Raw genomic sequence first — 20206 nt, forward strand, 5'->3', positions numbered from 1 at the left:
ATTCTAAGTTAGTTTGGAGTACGTTTTCACTGTGGAAACTTTCAAATCAGGCGTCAGTGGCCGGACACGCCCCCTTTTGGGGAAAAAAAATTCTGTTCAAAAGTGAAACTGTTCTACATGACTAGAACTGCAGAAAACTTAAATGTGGAGAATTGCGATTTCTAAGATACTCCGTTCTCCACCAGTTGCTCCTAAAAATCAGGAGCAAATCATGTGGAAACTTGGGACCAATGAGTGTCCAGTTTGGTGAGATATTAGTGTTGGAGCCTGTGAAGCTACCCACATTGAGTCAGCACCTGCAGGAAAGGAAAAGGTGGATGAAAGCCCTCATTGCAGTGTTTTGCGTACTAGTTAGCATATACCCTTGTGATCGTCTCCATTTCAGACAATGGTAAAATCAACAATTCACTAAGTCATGACTGATATTAACCAGTAAGTGGATTAGTGTCTGCTGTGACAAACTGCAATGTAACCTGGACTAGACACAAGACCCTGTACATTAACCTTTACTTGGTGATATGTTGCTGACTGTCCACTGAGTTACTCTGGCCTACTTGCGTCTCCGATAGCTTTAGCTAGATTGTTCAGTTTGATCAAGAAAGGCTTAATAAAGTGTCCATCTAGTGAGAGGAAGAAAAATTGGAGAGAGAAATGCCCCTATTAATCAAAATTGACTAGTTAAAGCAATTTTTCAAGGCACAAGAATGTGAGCTCCTTTGCAGCTTCGCAAGACTGTATAATGATAACACGTTGTGAGACAATATATCTTCCAACTCACTGAGCAGTGCTATTTATTTACTGGATTTGTATCCAAATCAGCTGCACCATTTTCTGTTTTTTAAACCCACATGTACAGTGACAGAAAGTAATGAACAACATGATACATAGACAAAAATGCTTCATTTTTACTATTGCACTGCTGCCAGCAGGAGCTTTTATAAATGAAAGGAGGCAAAGCTGCTGTCTCGAGATGCTAAAACCCAACTGAAAATGGGAGTTTTTAACCAGTGCCTGTGCAGCAATAATACTGTGACTGCACAAGTCGTCGTCATTTCTGGCTGTTGGTGGGCTGAGTAATCTGTTCAGTTAGGCCAGTGGTACCTGTCCCTGGGTATTGTGAATGATCTAGTGTCGAGAAAATAGTTACAAATCTTGCCTTTCAAACAAGTGTGCATGAAAGTACTTTGTAAGCCTTTCCTCTTCTAATGGCAATGAAGACAGCTTAATGTTAGGACGATTAATCATTAAATTGATCTTTTCTAATTGTTGCCAGTGATTGGAATACTGACTCGCAAAACTGATACGTTCAATGGCAAAACATTGATCGTCGATTTCAGTTTTGCATCTGTAGCCCCATTCACATTGAGCCAAAGTAAAATTTGACAGCAGAAAATTGACGTGGTTGGTTACAAACCGAAATGCCATTTCAAACATGTTTGAACCTAAACTTGAATTAAGGATCCGATGAGATTTTGTAGTGTATTCAGTATTTTTTTGCTTTACTATTTGTTTAGGCTGACATGATGACTGAAGCTCTGAAGATGAAGAGAGCATTCCTGGTGACTGCCTCCCGGTGCCAGCAGCCCCCAGTGGTAGGTCGATAGTCGATGGGTTTTGTATCTGCTTGTGGTGGTCTTGCAAATCTAGATGTTTTTAACTGACTGTTTTTCAGATCCAATAATTATATTTTCATTTATTTTGTTCATGGTTTTGTAATATTTTGCATTTATCAATACAAATTGTGAGATGATTTTATAACAAGCCATTTCAATCACAGCCTTATTGATTAGTTTTGAATAGGATTTGATGCTGTGTGCATCCAGTAGAGAGCTAATGGAAGTTTGCTTGGGAGTACCCCACACTATTATTTAAAGATCTCTCTCTGCAATCAAGGAGGGGCAATTAGAGCTGGAGACATTTAGAGAATAATGCAGAGGCTTATGTTGGATGTCAGCCATGGCTTAATGACGGCACTCTAGCCCCTCCAATCTACATCCTGGAGGTCACTATTGACCAGAAACTTAACGAACAGCCACATAAATACTGTGGCTATAAGAGCCAAGTATTCTGTGGTGAGTGACTTGCCTCCTGACTCCCCAAAGCCTTTCTGCCATTTATAAGGCACAAGTCAGGCGTGTGATGGATGAGTGCAGCTCCAACAACACTTGAAGCTCAATACGATCCAGAACAAAGCAGCCTGCTTGATTGGCATCCCATCCACCACCTTAAACATTCACTCCCTCCACCACCGGTGCACCATGTCTGCAATGCGTACCATCTACAAGATGCACTGCAACAACTTGTTACGACTTCTTGACGGCACCTCCCAAACCACCAACTTCTACCACCTAGAAGGTCAAGGGCAGCAGGCACATGGGAACATCGCCAACCCCAAGTTCCCCTCCAAGTTGCATATCATCCTGACTTGGAACTATTTCGCCATTCTTTCATAGTCGCTGGGTCAAAATCCTGGAACTCCCTACCTAACAGCACTGGGAGTTCCTTCACCACACTGACTGCAGTGGTTCAAGAAGGTGGCTCACCACCACCTTCTCAAGGGCAATTGGGGATGGGCAATAAATGCTGGCCTTGCCAGTGACGCCCACATCCTGTGAATGAATTTTTTTTAAATTGGAATTCTCTACCACATCCACAACAGTTGTGGATACTCAGTCATTGAGTTTTGTCAAGACTCTGATCGCTAGATTTTTGGACAGAGTCAAGGATTATGGGGTTAGGGTGGGAATGTGGAGTTGAGGTTGAAGATCAGCCATGATCTTATCGAATGGCGAAGCCGTATGGCCTACTCCTTTTTCTTGTATTATTTTCATCCAGCCCTCCGTCCACTTTGGCTGCAGTGTTGGGAAGCAAAACTGAATTTGGGCAGTCTTGGTCATACCCAGGATAAGTCACCACCTTCGCAAGCGAGGGAATTTATTGAGCTCATTACAAATTGGGGGTTTAAGCTTTTTTTAGGGTTCAAAGTGAATAGTTTAAACTGTTTGAGAAAGTGTATTTGTTTCTGTTTGGTCAATTACATCATTAGTGTGGGGGCACCAGCAAGAGGACACATTAAATAGATACTTTACAGGGAATTCTGTAACTGGAGTTTGTTTTGTTAATACAGTTGCAGTGTTGAGAATCTGGAGTTCCGGATTCCGGACCTATCGGTGGCAGGGTTGTCCCAGAATCTAGATCCGGCGATCCTGCCAACCTCTGGTCCCGCTGCTCGCTCGTCTTGCCGCCGCTGCCCTTACCTCTGGGCCTCCCCGGCGGGAATTCCCGGGGTCCCTTTGCAGTTCCGAAATACCCGAATCTGGGCTAGGGTGTTTCCGGATTCGTGATGGCAAAGCAAATCGAAAATCGGGAATCCAGAACGGCCTCGGACGGCGAGGTTGTACTGTAGTTTGCTAAATCTGTGACAACCCTGATAAATGAACTGAAATACTGAAATGTTTGGTTATTTATCCTCGCCAAGGTTTCCACTGGAGACTAATTGAGGTATAACACAAGACTAAAAATAGCTGCTAATTATGAGTTGCAGTCACAATCACTTGTGAAGTGCTTGCTGATGCAGTTAATCTGAAGTCTCCCTCTGCCAGTACCTTTCATGCCCTGATGTATTTGATTAAAAAAACAAAATATCCTTTACTAGACTACATTCTAAAATGTTGGGTCGCCTCAAAATGGTTCCAAATTACAACAGTCTGCTTTAGCACGAAATAGTATTTTCACAAAGGGGCCATCAGTATGGCTAGTGTGGTGACGTGAAATATTTGCATAGGTGCTGCAGAGGGTTATTCTGAGTTCAACGTTGAATTCGTATAAAGGACATGGGCCTGAAATCCCAGTTCTGGGCATCCCGTGGGCGCTTGCCTGAAAATAAGCAAAACGGTCCGCACCTACCTTTTTGCTCCTGCGCCTTCCAGCGATTCCGTTCTGAGGCCTTCTCTTCCCGTGCTTCGCAGCATGTCCACGTCTTGGAGATATGCAGGGAGAAGCTGGAGTCACGTGGCATTGGATAACCAATGAAGGTACAGTATTCTCATTGATGATGGGAACTCCGTAAGTACAAGCTCCCATTATCAATGAGAACACCCCCCCCCGCGCCTCTCAAACACCCAAACACAACATTAAAAAATAAAAAAACACCTCACATATTTAACATTAATTGAAATGAAAGTTAATGAAATGTTTTAGAAAAAATATTTTTTTGGATTTTTTTGTTTTAGTTAGGGTTTAAAATAAACTTACCTTAGTGGACAGGATTTTTAACAATGTATTTTTTATTTTTGTGTTTTAAAACTCTTACGCTGGTAAAAGTAGGCTATGCGCCTGCTTTTACCAGGCGCAAGAGTTTTAAGGACATTCAAGAGGTGGGCAAACAGCCCAATCTCACCCACGCGAATGTCCTGGCTGCGGGGATGCGGAAGATTTGTCGAGAGCTTGACAGGTTGGAAAAGCCGGTTTTCAGTGCATGCGCATTATGCGCCGAAAACCAGCTTTTGTGGGGCCTTGAGGGTCCGTATGTATTCCGTACAGACCCAGTGAGGCCAGAATTTCAGGGCCAATATTTTACCCTGTATTGATTTTGTGGTTTATCTGGCTTGGGATGCTCATTACAGAATGTTGAAACATTTTGCAGTTTTCAATCAGCAAAGTTATGGTCGACTGCACAGTGTAAAATCTGAGCTATACTTTACACTAGTATATAGAAGTACGTCCTTATTTATTTTATAGAATATAAATTGTACTGCAGGTAAACTAGGTCATACATTATTATTGCTGCAACTGCATTGCAAATTTCATGTGCTATTAAAATTGTATTCAATTTCTATTTACAAACAATTTTCAGAGAGTAGCATGTTATGACAACTGGAACTTGTATGTGTTCTAGTGCTCACAACTCATTGCAAATTAAATACATGTTTGACAGTGTAACTGTTTCTGTGCTCGATCAGTGTGACACAAACTAATATTAACTGGGGGAAAAAGCAGTGTAAATTGTACAGCGTGTGTGGAATTCCTAAAATGCATTCAGGAGAACTTCTTTAGCCAATATGTAACAAACCCAACAAGGGATGGGGCGGTCTGGACTTGATTTTGGGGAATGAAGAGGGGCAGGTGGAAGGGGCATCAGTGGGAGAACATTTTGATGCTAGTGATCATAATTCTGTAAGATTTTGGGGCGTTGTGGAAGAGGACAAAGGTGGACCAGGAATAAAAGTTCTCAATTGGGGTAAAGCCAATTTTTGCTGAGATGGGATTTGGCCAGAGTGGACTGGAAACGTCTACTTGATGGTAGAGCAGAGGGAGGCATTCAAGGAGGAGATCCTGAGGATACAGAACAAGTATGTTCCCTTTTTTAAAAAAAGTGGGGCTAACCAATCTAGAGCCCTCTGGGTGTTGAGGGACATGCAGGGTAGAATAAAGAAAGAAAGAAAGGGAAACTTATGACCGATACCGAGAACTCAATACCGCAGAAACTCGGAGTATAGGGTGCAATTAAAAAAGATATCAGGAAAGCAAAGAGAAGAATGTTGGCAAGTAAAATCAGGGAAAACCCAAAGATGTTTTCTAAATACATTAAGAGCAAGAGGATCACTAGAGAAAGAGTGGGGCTTATTAGAGACCATAAAGGAAATCTGTGTGGAGCCAGAAGATGTGGGTATAATTTTTAATGAATACTTTGCATCTGTTTTCACAAGAGAGGGGCGATGCACACTTTGCAATGAGGGAGGAGAAGTGTGAAATATTAGGCGAGATAAACATAGTGGGAGAGGAAGTATTAAGGGCCTCAGCAGCTTTGAAAGTGGATAAATCCCCAGTCCCGGATGAAATGTATCCCAGGCTGTTAAGAGAAGCAAAAGAGGAAATAGCAGAAGCACTGACCATTATTTTCCAGTCCTTTCTGGCTACAGGTATGGTGTTGGAGGACTGCTAGTGTTGTACCTTTGTTTAAAAAAGGAGAAAGGGATAGACTGAGTAATTACAGGCCAGTCAGCCTAATCTCAGTGGTGGGAAAATTATTGGAAAAATTTCTGAGGGCAGGATAAATCTTAATTTGGAAAGACCTGGATTAATCAAGGACAGTCAGCATGGATTTGTTAAAGGAAGATCGTTTCTGACTAACTTGTTTGAACTTTTCGAGGAGGTAACTAGGAGGGTCGATGATGTAGTGTATATGGATTTTAGCAAAGCTTTTGATAAGGTCCCTCGTGGCAGACAGGTCACGAAAGTAAAAACCCATAGGATCCAGGGCAAAGTGGCAAGTTGGATCCAAAATTGGCTCTGAGGCAGGAAACAAAGGGTAATGGTTGATGGGTGTTTTTGTGACTGGAAGGCTGTATCCAGTGGGGTTCCACAGGGCTCAGTGCTGGGTCCCTTTTTGTGGTATATATCAATGACTTGGACTTGAATGTTGAGTGTATGATTTAAGAAGTTTGCAGATGACATTAAAATAGGCTGTGTGGTTGATAACAAAGAAGAAAGCTGTGGACTGTAGGAAGATATCAATGTACTGGTCAGGTGGGCAGAACAGTGGCAAATGGAATTCAATCCGGATAAGTGTGAGGTAATGCATTTGGGGAGGTCTAACAAGGCAAGGGTATACACATTGCTATATGGAATACTTGGCTTTATTAGTCAAGGCATGGAATACAAGAGCAAGGAACTGTATAAAACCGAGGTTAGACTGCAGCTGGAGTACTGTGTGCAGTTCTGGTCACCACATTACAGGAAAGATGTGATTGCACTGGAAAGGGTGCAGAGGAGATTTACAAGAATGTTGCCTGGATTGGAGAATTTTGGCTGAGGAAAGATTGGAGGTGCTGGGTCTGTTTTCTTTGGAACAGAAGAGGCTGAGGGGAGACCTTATTAAAGTGTGTAAAATTATGAGGGGTCTGGATAGAGTGGATAAGAAGGACCTGTTTCCCTTGGCAGATGGGTCAACAACCTGGGGTATAGATTTAAAGTAATTGGGGGACGGTTTAGAGGAGATACGAGGGGAAATTTCTTCACCCAAAGAGTGGTGGGGGTCTGGAACTCTCTGCCTGAAAGGGTGAGAGAGGCAGAAACCCTCACCACATTTAAAGGATACAGGGCTATGGACCAAGAGCTGGAAAGTGGGATTAGTCTGGATAGCTCTTTGTCTGTCGGCATGGACCCAATAGGCCGAAATGGCCTCCTTCCGTGCTGTAAATGTCTATGATTCTATGAAATTTGTTCCTTTTTATGTTCTGCCTTCCATTGCTGTGTGTGATGTTGGCTAAGCCTTATGACTATAGTTACTTCTTAGAAGTTTGATGGATATTTTTCCCCTTCAGTTACTAAATGAAAATTTACTCAACAAAGGACCTTGCTGCAAAGGACTTATTGATGGGTAACAGGAGAGAAAGGGTGTTAATGTGATATTAGTATCCAGAACAAAGTTTTGCATTAAGGATGTTGGGAACAGTGGCCTAGTGTTTAGCCATGCTTTTTTGCAAACAAAGTTCTTCTAATGAAACATGGGCCCATTTATGCATTTATATCCGCATCAGTTTGGATTCGACCCAGTACTGTGTATTTCTCTTTCTCTTTCTAATTTGGGTTTGCATTAAATAGATATTTAAAAAAAAACACAAATCCTAGTTTCCCACTTTACATGACTTTGTAGTTTAGATTTGTCTTGCATTTATGCTGGAACAAATGCTGATGAGAGGAGTTTTCATTTATAAATATGTCTACATTAGATTTTTGTTCAAGTGATGAAATTAAACATTTTGCACAGTTTTCATTCAGTAATGAGCGTTCCAACTCTGACCACAAAATAGATACAGGGTAAAACTGTGTCTTTTATACTAATTTAACATTAGCTTCAGAATAACACTCTGCAGCAAATATTTTGCTTTGCCACACTAGTAATACTGATGGCCCCTTTTGTGAGAATACTATGTAGTACCAAAACATGCACTATTGTATTTTGGATTTTCCTATTGGGAACCATTCTGATTCAATAATTGGATGCCACCTCATAATTGATTTTATAGTCTTGATTAAATTTAATCAGTTCTTGGTCTGGATCCTCTTTTATTTTTTTTTTAAAAAGTCCCTCTTTTTTAAAAAGCTAGCATTCAAATAATGAAGATACTGTTGTGTTGCCAAGTAGAAAAATGGGAATCCCATTTGGCTTATTTTGATATTTGTTCAAATGAGAATCCCATTGAATTTTTGCATTGCTAGCTAATAGATTTAAGTATAAATGTTAAGTGTCAAACTTGTCTCTGGCAGCACTCTTGCCTGAGTCAGGATGTCAAGTCCTACTCTGGAGACATATTCTAGGCTGATGGCTTAATGTAGTAGTTAGGGAGCAATGCACATTCGGAGGTGCCGCTTTTCAGATGAGATGTTAAGCTGAGCTGAAAAGAAAATGCCATGTATAAAAGAGATCAATAGTACTCTCCGTTTTTTAGATTGGACAAGTCCTTGACATCTTAAAATATACCAAAAGGTGCTGTGGCAATAATAGCACCATTGTTTGTCAAGAACTTACGATCCCTTTTGATTCCCTCATTTGCATTGATTCCTTGATTCTGGCTGAAGCGATAGTAAAGGACAAAAATATGGTATGAGCAGATGACTTGTAGTAACTGGTCTTTGATCTCTGTCCATTAAATACACAATTAAAATGTGTTGGCAAGTATAATATTGAAGATAAAAGTTTTTTTAAGCACTTTGATAGAATAAAGAAAATGCAGATAATTAATGGATAATTTTATCATATGTTTGTCTGTAAGCAACATCACGGAATAACAAAATAGTCCCTCTTCCTGAAGGTGGGCAAATGACCCACACCTAGATCAATGACACAGGATCTAGAAGGGAGATGAGTTGTCAGGATCTGGAACACTGACTGAAAAAGTAGTGGAAGTTAATTCCATAAATAATTTTAAAAGGGTGTTGGACAGATACTTGAGGATGAGGAACTTAGAGGGTTATGGACAAAAAGCGAGGATGTGGGACTAAGCAAGACTGCTCTTTCAAAACGCCAGCACAGGCACAATGGGCCGAATGGCTTCCTTCTATGCTGTAAGTTGCTATGAAACCAAGGAACATACTGGCCCAGAAATTGTGGTCGGAGGCTTCCCGTGGGCGGATGCCTCCGACCTGAAAAATTTCTACAAAAGCACCTGGTGGTCCCGGAGGAGCATGGAATTCTGCTGGGGGGGGCCTTCTCTTCCCGCGCTGCAAAACGCGCTCCCAATTGGGTATGGTATTCCACAGCTTTCTCATTAATAGCAATGGGAACTCTGTATCTACGAGTTCTCATTGCTATCAACGAGGAAAAACAAACACACTAAACACCATAATAAAAAATAAAAAACACGCTGCACATAATTAAAATTAATTGAAATTAAAGTTAATAAATGTCTTAGAAAAATATATATTCCGATATTTTAAAGTTTTGTAATTAGGGTTAAAAATAAACTTACCTTAGTGGGCAGGGTTTTTAAAAATAAAATGTTTTTTAAATGTTGTTTGTTTTAAGTGTGTTTTAAAACTTTTATGCCTGTAAAAATAGGCTATGCGCCTGATTTGATCAAGCGCAAGAATTTTGAGGACATTTGCTGGGCAAGATATGGGTAAATCCCGCAATCTTGCCCTTGCAAAATGATCTCGCTTCTGATATGCGTTGGATCTGTCAAGCTCCAGCCAGCTTGACAGATCGGAAAAGCCGGTTTTCAGCACGTGCACATTGTGCGCTGTAAAACGGCTTTTGCGATGCCTTCCCGGACATTCAGTATGGACCTTGGGAGGCCGGGATTTCCAGGCCAATGTCTGTACAATTAGTGAGATTTGCTTAAGAACAGAAAGGTGTCTTTAAAAGCAATCTTCAAACATATGCAACTTGGAAGTGCTCAGAAGACTTTAGTTTTAAAAAGATGCAATTTGTGTTTATTTTTCAACTTTAAAAACCTATTTCCTGTTGACATTTTTCATTATAAATTCCTGTATCCACATCTGTAATGGAGATTGCTTAAATAATCTCGTCATTCTAATTACACCATTCCCAGGTGGCATTGTAGCACTACCACTGACAAGATAGTGTAATTACAGTATTATAAATGTTGATAGAGGAACTTATAATGGAAATATGAAAAGAAAAAAATCCAATCTGATTTGTCTGTGCCCCGGTCCAATTATAACCCTGAAGTGTCATCGGATAGCTCATGAAATTTAATAAATGTAGCAGGTTTTTGTTATGCTAACTAGCCAAAAAAAGGTGGAAAGAAACCTCCTTTCTTGGTGGAGGATCAGTGTTGAAGCAGAATCTAAGGGCCCAAGTTTCCACAAGAAAAAAAACGGGCGCCCCTCCGAGCTGGGCGCCCGTTTTTCGCGCCTAAAACGGCGCCTAAAAAAATCCTCGGTATTCTCCACCGATTTACAGGTCCTGTGGCACTCGGCGCAGTCAGCACGAGCTATGGGGGGGGCGGAGCCAGGTCTCGGCGCTGAAAACAGTGCCGGGACCTCTGCACATGCGCGCTACAGTCGGCACGCAAGTGCAGTAGCTCCAGGCGCCGAACTGTGGGAGGGGCCCGAAGCACGCAGCCCCTAGCCCTGGCTGAATGGCCTCACTGGGGCTGCGTGAATGAGGCTCCTCCCACGGCCAGCTCCTGCTCCCCGCCCGACCAGACCCGACACTCGCTCCCCCCCGACCAGACACCCGCTCCCCTCCCCCCTGACCCGACCTGAGGCCCGCTCCTGTTCCCCGACCCCCCCCCCCCTCTCTTCTCCCCTCCCTCTCTTCTCCTCTCCCTCTCCCCTTCTCTCTCCCTCTCTCCCTCCCTCTCGCTCAGCGGCACGAACAGCTGCAGAATTCTCCCTGGCTGAAGCACTTTCACACAGGTAGGAAGATGGTTTATTTAATCTTTTCTTGGCTTATAAATGTTTATTCAGGTTGGATTTATTTGTATAATATTTGTAGAAGTATAAATAAGGATTTATTGTCGAATTTAATGAGTTCCCTTCCCCCCCCCACCTCGTTCTGGACGCCTAATTTGTAACCTGCGCCTGATTTTTTAATGTGTAAAACAGGTTTTTTCAGTTCTACAAAAATCTTCAGTGGCGCCATTCTACTTTAGTTTGGAGTACATTTTCACTGTGGAAACTTTGAAATCAGCCGTCAGTGGCCGGACACGCCCCCATTTGAAGAAAAAATTCTGTTCTAAACTAGAACTGTTCTACCTGACTAGAACTGCAGAAAAAAAAATGTGGAGAATTGCGATTTCTAAAATAGTCCGTTCTCCACCAGTTGCTCCTAAAAATCAGGCGCGAATCATGTGGAAACTTGGGCCCAATGTATTTCCTGTAAATACAATCTGTTCAGAAGGCAATAATGGAGGTATCCTTGTGTCAGTGTTTGGAGTGGGTTGCCACGCAGTTCTCGTTTGTTTGGATTAGCCTGTACGTCCATGAGTGAAAAATTGGTGGTTGACTGCTGCAAATTAGTTTCTGTACATATTAATGAGAATATTATAGTTGCAGTTTTGAGATGCATTATGATCCTTTACTAGAGTTTTTAAACATTTTATTTTTTTTAAACTGTTGTGCCACATGGCACCTTTTTATTAACTTTTCCCCCATTACAGATAGCATTTTTGGAAGAATTTAATGAACAGTGGAATTTATTTTGAAACCACTTTAATGACAATATTTCATATTACTGATCTAAATTGTAAGTTGCCAAAATAGACTTTAAAAAAAAAACACTGTTTTTAAAAAAAATATATGTTATCCTCGGTAATGCAACAAAAATATTCAACCAATAACTGAATAAGAACTGATAACCAGTGGTGGCAAGTTTCTTTGCTGTAGTCGAGCAGCCCAAACAATGTTTCTCATTTGCATTTAATGTTAAGTGCACTCAATGGGATCTGGTTTTGTGGCCCTTGATTTACCCACATTGTTGCTGGTCTTGGCTATGTCATCACAAGGAATTAAGTGAAGTGGGGGAGTGAGGCGAAGGAGGGAAAGCAGAGAACCTGAAGACCAGTCACCTTGGAATGCATTTTCTCAGCTGCTAGTGACGAGCTTGAGTGTTGCACTTTTCTGAGGGGTGAGAGAAAATTGATTTCCTTTTTGACAAGGATGTTTCACTTGTTGTGGAGCAGAGAATGTTCAAACTGGGACCCATGGGGGTCCACAATCATCCAATGTATATTTATCTGCGGCTGGAATGACTGCATGTCGAGCACGGTGTTGTGAATAATGTATTTTGCTTTTTTTTTTCCACACTTGATATTTGACTTGTTACCATGTTATTTCTTTTGCTGTACGCTAATTTAATGTTCTCTGCAATGATAACACTATTTATCTGCCTCTTTTTTTTTTTGCAGAATGAATTGACCCAACTACTTCAGCCCCTCTCCAATAAAATTCTGCAGATCCAAGATTTCAGAGAGAAAAACCGTCCAAGCAAACAGTTTAATCATCTGTCGGCAGTTAGTGAGAGTGTTCCTGGTCTAGGATGGTTGGAAATTGTAAGTATTCTGCTTGTTAGACTAAGCAAGCAGTCTTGCCCAATAGTGTTAACAGGAAGGCAGTGATCTAATTTGGTACGGCATGCATTCATGATTTTTGATATGCTTTTGATAAGGGACTTGATTTTCATATGTGGACTTTTTGATCGCTACATAACCTGGAGATTTATTTATAAACTTCACCTTCAAAATGAACAAAAATAAAAAAGTACATTTTTGTTCATAACTAACATTCAGTCTTGGCGTTGCAAATTGACACTATCCCTGGGTTAAATCGACTCTTGTGGAATCACTTGGGGAGTGTGCAAGATGGAAGAGTGCCCAGCCTGAAGGAGAAAAATGGCAATGAGCAAACTGCAACTGTTAGCAATGTTTCCCCTAATTTTTTGGGGTGTGCAGCCCCTTTAAGGGGCTGTGTGGCCCATTCACAGTTTCGTGCATGAGCAAAATTTAACATTGAAAAAGCCGGTCCTGGGTTGCGCAGGACTGACAGAGAGCTGTGCAGCTTAAAGGAAATGTTGGCTGTTAGTACAGTCCCTACCGTTTATAGTGGGTGTGCTAGTGGTGCGGTATGCAGTAAACCCAAAATAGATTGGAGCAATGAAACAGCAGGTCTTAGTCAAACGTAACCAATTGATGTGCTCTGCACCAAAAACATCATCTGGCCATCAGGATAGTTTTCTACATGTAATGAAAACATTTCTCGTGCATATTTAAAAAGAGACAGGGTTGATGCACAATGCCTGAAGTCTCCATTTAGCAGTTGCATCTGAATCAATATCAGTGCCAAGAATCTCATCACAAAGGTAATCGCACTAACAAGGTGTGAACAGTTGATTGAAGCTGCTTGATTTTGAAGACTTTTCCTGAAATCAGCAGAACTTTAAATTGGTAAATACAAGGTATTAGCAATGTGCAAAATACATTTTTAACTTCCCGAAATAGTCGACAGGCTTTATACGTTATAAGTGACATCTTTGTCATTGCTGCTATTCTCTACTGGTAATGGCAAATGGTCAGCATTATTTGTCCGATATAGGTGGCTGCTCATGATGAGCGTGGATGGTGTAAGTGGTGGGAACTGTATATGGGAATGTTCTTCCCTTTGGAGTCTTGAAGCTGGTTTATACAATTTAAGTACATAACAAATCGCAAAATTGTGGCATTCCTGTGGCACTTTACATGGAAATTAACGAGATGGCTTTTTTTTTTCTAGACTCCCAAACCTGGTCCCTATGTTAAGGAGATGACCGATGCCGCTATGTTTTACACCAATAGGGTTCTGAAGGACTACAAAGACACGTATGACTGCCATTTACTATCATTACCCTTGGATTCCTTTTGCATTTACAGAAAGTTTTATCAGCTCTGAAAGTGTTAATATTTTTATTAATTTTCTGTACATAATTTTCTGCAGACTAGCATAATGACAACTCCTGCATAATTTTCAAACGTGCCCTGTCTCTGTAATTTAAAGAAGAACCACAGATCTTCTAAGCTGTACATAGTTTCCATATTTCACCATGATCAACAATGCAAAAAGGCCAGCCGAAATTTCCAATTCATACTTAATTTAAGTATTTTGAATGTATTGGGATGTTTTCAAAGTTGATGCTTTCTGTATCCACAATCATCAATTAGGACAAGGATATAAGAAATAGGAGCAGGCCATTTGGTCCCTAGAGTCTGCTCCGCCATTTAATAAGATCATGGCTGATCTGACCATGGACTCTGCTCCACTTCCCTGCCCGCTCCCCATAACCCCTTATTCCCTTATCTCTCAAAAATCTGCCTATTTCTTAAATATATTCAATGATCCAGCCTCCGCAGCTCTCTGGGGCAGGGAATACCATAGATTAACAACCCTGAGAGAGAAGTAATTCCACCTAATCTCAGTTTTAAATGGGTGGCCCCTTATTCTGAGACTATGCTCCCTAATTTTAGTTTCCCCTATGAGTGGAAATATCCTCTCCTGCATCCACCTTGTCGAGCCACTCAATATCTTGCATGTTTCGATAATATCCCCTCCTGTTCTTCTGAACTCCAATGAGTATTGGCACAACCTACTCAACTTATCTTCATAAGTCAACCCCCTCATCTCCAGAATCAACCTAGTGAACCTTCTCTGAACAGTCTCCAATGCAAGTATATCCTTCCTTAAATACGGAGACCAAAACTGTACGCAGTACTCTAGGTGTGGCCTCACCAATACCTTGTACAGTTATAACAGGACTTCTCTGCTTTTATACTCTAAACCCCCTTACAATAAAGGCCAACATTCCATTTGCCTTCCTGATTACTTGCTGTACCTGCATACTAACTTTGTGTTTCATGCACAAGGACCTCCAGGTCCCTCTGTACTGCAGCACGTTGTAATTTTTCTCCATTTAAATTATAATTTGTTTTTCTATTTCTTGCAAAGTGGATAACCTTACATTTTCCCACATTATACTCTCTCTGCCAAATTTTTGCCCATTCACTTAGCCTGTCCATATCCCTTTGCAGATTTTGTGTCCTCCTCACAATTTGCTTTCCCACCCACCTTTTGTATCATCAGCAAACTTGGCTACATTACACTCCTCATTTCTTCATCCAAGTCATTAATATAGATTATAAATAGTTGAGGACCCAGCACTGATCCCTGCGGCACCCCACTAGTCACTGTTTGCCAACTGGAAAATGATCCATTTACCCCGACTCTGTTTTCTGTTAGTTGGCCAATCCTCTATCCATGCTAATATCTTGCCCCTACCCCGTGAACTTTTATCTTGTGCAGTAACCTTTTTATGTGGCACCTTATCGAAATCCTTCTGGACTTTCAAATACACCACATCTACTGGTTCCCCCATATCTACCCTGCTCGTTACATCCTCAAAGAACTCCAGCAAATTTGTCAAACATGATTACTCTTTTTCATAAAACCATGCTGGCTCTGCTAGATTGAATTATGCTTTTCCAAATGTCCTGTTACTGCTTCCTTAATAATGGACTTCAGCATTTTCCCCATAGAAAATAGGTGCAGGAGTAGGCCATTTGGCCCTTCGAGCCTGTACCGCCATTCAATAAGATCATGGCTGATCATTCACCTCAGTACCTCTTTCCTGCTTTCTCTCCATACCCCTTGATCCCCTTAGCCGTAAGGGCCATATCTAACTCCCTCTTGAATATATCCAATGAACTGGCATCAACAATTCTCTGCGGTAGGGAATTTCACAGGTTAACAACTCTTGAGTGAAGAACTTTCTCCTCATCTCAGTCCTAAATGGCTTACCCCTTATCCTTAAGACTATGTCCCCTGGTTCTGGGCTTCCCCAACATCGGGAACATTCTTCCTGCATCTAACTGTCCAGTCCTGTCAGAATTTTATGTTTCTATGAGATCCCCTCTCATCCTTCTAAACTCCAGTGAATACAGGCCCAGTCGATCCAGTCACTCCTCATGTCAGTCCTGCCATCGTGGGAATCAGTCTGGTGAACCTTCGCTGCACTCCCTCAATAGCAAGAACATCCTTCCTCAGATTAGGAGTCCAAAACTGAACACAATATTCCAGGTGAGGCCTCACTAAGGCCCTGTACAACTGCAGTAAGACCTCCCTTCTCCTATACGCAAATCCCCTAGCTATGAAGGCCAACATACCCTTTGCCGCCTTCACCGCCTGCTGTACCTGCATGCCAACTTTCAATGACTATGTACCATGACACCCAGGTCTGACAGATGTTAGGCTAACTGGTCTATAGTTTCCTGCTTTCTGTCTGCCTCTTTTTAAAATAGGATCATTACATTTGCAGTTTCATTCTGCTGGGACCTCCCCAGCATCCAGGGAATTTTGGTAGATTACAACCAATGCATCCATTATCTCTGCAACCACTTATTTTAAGACCCTAGGATGTAAGCCATCAGGTCCAGGGGACTTGTTCACCTTTAGTCCCATTATTTTACCGAGAACTATTTCTTTAGTGGTTGTATTAAGTTCCTCCCTCCCCTTGATTATCCACTATTGAGATGTTTTTGGTGTCTTCTATCATGAAGGCCTTACAAAATATTTGTTCAATGTCTGCCATTTCCCTGTTCCCTGTTATTAATTCCCCAGTCTCATCCTCTAGGGGGACGACATTTACTATAGCCACTCTTTTTTTTTTTTTTCCTTTTTATGTACCTGTAGAAATGCTTACTGTTTTTATATTTCGTGCTAGTTTACTTTCATAATCTATCTTCCCTCTCTTTTTTTCATTTTTTTAGTCGTTATTTGCTGACTTTTAAAAGTTTCCCAACCCTCTGGCCTCCCACTAGTCTTGGCCCGCATTGTATGCCCTTGTTTTTAATTTGATACCATCTCTTAGTTGGCCACGGAAGGTCTCTTGGTCTTTCCTTCTCATTGGAATATATTTTTGTTGCGAGTTATGAAATATCTCCTTAAATGTCTGCCATTGCTCATCAACTGTCCCACACTTTAATCTATTTCCCCAGTCCACATTAACCAACTCTGCCTTCATACCTTTGTAGTCTCCTTTATTTAAGCTTAGGACACTGGTTTGAGATCCAACTTTCTCACCCTCCAACTGAATTTGAAATTACGGGATAACCCTGTAATGATTATGTAACTCCCAAATCATGAAGCATTTTTTTTTCTCCTTTTCTGTCCACCAATTACCTCAGTCTTGCTGGTGACCAGCCTACTGAGGCCACACCTAATGCAACTCTGAGCAGGGCCACAAGAAGTCCATTGTGACCAAGAAATGAATTTTATTTTAAAACGTCTCCGTATCTGTAATGCCAGAGGGTATAATGCCAGGGCAGCAAAATAAATTGGCATATATCATCTGATCTTTCAGTTGTAACCTTAAAGATGATCTCGAAATCAACATTTTGGTATGGGTTTCCAAGGTTTTTTTTTGTAGATAACTTTTCCATTAATATTTCATTCAATTCTTGATTGTAGACAAAAGTATATCATATCAATAAATTTCTGTACATAATCTGTGCAAATAGATTGTGTCCATCATGATACTCCACATTGCTCATATCTGATTCATCTATGCAAACCATATTAAATCTCCCACATATAGGGCCCAAGTTTCCACATGATTTGCGCCTGATTTTTAGGAGCAACTGGTGGAGAACGGACTATCTTAGAAATCGCAATTCCCCACATTTTTTTTTTCTGCAGTTCTAGTCAGGTAGAACAGTTCTACTTTGGAACAGAATTTTTTCTTCAAAAGGGGGCGTGTCCGGCCACTGACGCCTGATTTCAAAGTTTCCACAGTGAAAACGTACTCCAAACTAAAGTAGAATGGAGCAAGTGAAGATTTTTGTAGAACTGAAAAAACCTGTTCTACACATTAAAAAATCAGGCGCAGGTTACAAATTCGGCGTCCAGAACGAAGAGGGGGGGGGAAGGGAACTCATTAAATTCTACAATAAATCCTTATTTATACTTCTACAAATATTATACAAATAAATCCAACCTGAATAAACATTTATAAGAAAAGATTAAATAAACCATCTTCCTACCTGTGTGAAAGTGCATCAGGCACGGAGAATTCTGCAGGCGTTCGTTCCCGCGGGGGGTAGGGGGAGAAGGGAACAGCCGTCTTGTTTCCGTGGAGGGGAGGGAACAGCCGTTTCGTTCCCGTGGAGGGGAAGGGGGGGAATTAAACAGCCGTTTCATTCCCGCGGGGGAGGGGGGAAGGAGACAGAGAAGGCTGCAAGTGCTGATGGCAATGTGCTTTTATTAAAAAATGTTCAAAAATTAAACAGCTACAAAGAACTACAAAAATGGCCGAGTGCCAATGTTTTTTTCACACTGAGCATGCGCGAACGCTCCAATGCGCACGCGCAGCGTTGCCGGCAGGAAAAAAACTAATTTAAATAGTACCCGCCCCCTCCCACTTACAAAATCGGCGTGAGTGTAGGCTCCGCCCCCCAAGAACGCTCCAGAATTGTGAGGTTTTTTTAGGTGCCGTTTTAGGCGCGAAAAACGGTCGCCCAGCTCGGAGGGGCGCCTGTTTTTTATCGTGTGGAAACTTGGGCCCGTAATTACCAGAACTATTCCACAAGCTTCCAGCCTGCTTCTGTTCTGCAGCCAGCCTTTACACTTGGTTCTGAAAATGACACCTTTTGAAATTGGACTAGAGGTGGAGGCAACAAGGGGAAGGGTGGAAAGAGGGAGTTTAGGTGAACCGTCCCCAACTGCCTCGAGCAATTATGCAAAATCACAAATATATTGCACTAAGCTACAAAGGAAAGGCAAGGTCTGTCTGTAACCACAGTAGACTATAAGTTATCCAGAATTGTCCCGTCTTCTTGGCTCTGACTGCTATTTTTGTTCAACCACACCTGCTGTCGCAGCAATTGCAGGACAAGCTGTATTGGTCCGGACACGGTACTAGATGCAGCAAAACGGTGATGGGAAGACGGTGACTCCCACTCTCGGCCCTGTCATAAATTCCTTTCCAGTTCAAATTCCCTGCCTGCCTCTCGCCTCCCTAACATAATAGGTGAGCTATACAAAGAGTCTGACTTTGAGGTATACAGAGTGAGATGCACAGAGAGGGGAGATGGAAGGAAGGAGAAGCTTATAGAAGGTGATATTTTAACTAATGACTAACTCTTTTAATTTCAGTGATAAAAGACATGTGGAGTGGGTTAAGGCCTATATAAGCTTTTGGACAGAGCTTCAAGCATACATCAAAGCAAACCACACCACTGGGCTTTCATGGAGCAAGACTGTAAGTGTCCCAGTTCTCTGTATGCAACCATTTGGTGCTGAACTCCTCTAGCTCACTATTGCAACAAGTGTAAGGGTGGAAAGAAGGATTATTATACACTGTGTTGTCATATTGAGTCACACGGATCACGTTTGCGCTGAGTTCACTGACTTCAGTTGGTGAAAGTAAAATTTCCCGTGTGTGAGGTCATCCGGTGAGATGATGATACAGGCTAACTGTGGTATAATTGCGACTGGCTTCCATGGTCAAATAGCCTTCCAGCGTTACACACGAAAACAGCAACTTGGAACTCTGTTTGATATCTTCCCCTTCCCCTTCCCCTCAGCCTAGGGGTGCTGAGGTAATTGTTCCAACCCAATTCAAAATCCTGGAACTCCCTCCCTAACCGCACTGTGATTCGAAAAGGCGGCTCACTACCATCACCTCCAGGACAATTAGGGATGGGCAATAAATGCTGGCCTTGCTAGTGACGCCCACATCCCAGGACAAAAAAAAATGACAGCCCATCTCAAGATAAGGTACAGATTGGGAAGCGAACTGGGGATGTTGTCTGCATGGTTTAATGCTGCGCCAGCAGTGTATTTACTCCCAAGGACATTGGGGAGCCTAAAAGACTTGTTTTTAAGTAAAAGTTTACTCTAAACTTTCATGTTATTCAAAAGTGACTTTGATAGGGAAAGAGAGCACATGTGGAACAGATACACTAACCATCCTTCAGGGATCCATTCTCTACTTGTAGAATTAGCAGCATGGAAATCAGTTAACTGCATGCAGTACATGTTTTTTTTAACCTGGAAATTAGAATATTTATAAGTATATAATTCAGGAATAGCATGCATCAGATGTAATAGACTCATTTTATGGTTAATGTGCATCAATTCAGCCTAAGATTTTTTTCCTCCTTCAGTGATGTGGGCTGCACTAAAAGCAGCCAGTTTCTTCATGAAATTCCCAATG

At 41.6% G+C, this 20206-nt stretch overlaps 1 protein-coding gene across 3 annotated transcripts in view; it reads left to right on the forward strand.

The window, feature by feature from the left end:
• The window catches only part of cap1 (CAP, adenylate cyclase-associated protein 1 (yeast)), a 64133-nt gene that overhangs the window by 19852 nt on the left and 24075 nt on the right, over positions 1–20206 (forward strand). For all 3 annotated transcript variants that reach the window (XM_070899133.1, XM_070899135.1, XM_070899134.1), the window contains exons 4-7: positions 1515–1592; positions 12378–12521; positions 13738–13823; positions 19144–19249. In XM_070899133.1, coding sequence (XP_070755234.1) covers positions 1515–1592; positions 12378–12521; positions 13738–13823; positions 19144–19249 — 414 coding nt within the window. The remainder of the gene's footprint in view (positions 1–1514; positions 1593–12377; positions 12522–13737; positions 13824–19143; positions 19250–20206) is intronic.

Source organism: Pristiophorus japonicus, chromosome 14 (assembly GCF_044704955.1).
Source record: "Pristiophorus japonicus isolate sPriJap1 chromosome 14, sPriJap1.hap1, whole genome shotgun sequence".
Lineage (NCBI taxonomy): Eukaryota > Metazoa > Chordata > Chondrichthyes > Pristiophoridae > Pristiophorus > Pristiophorus japonicus.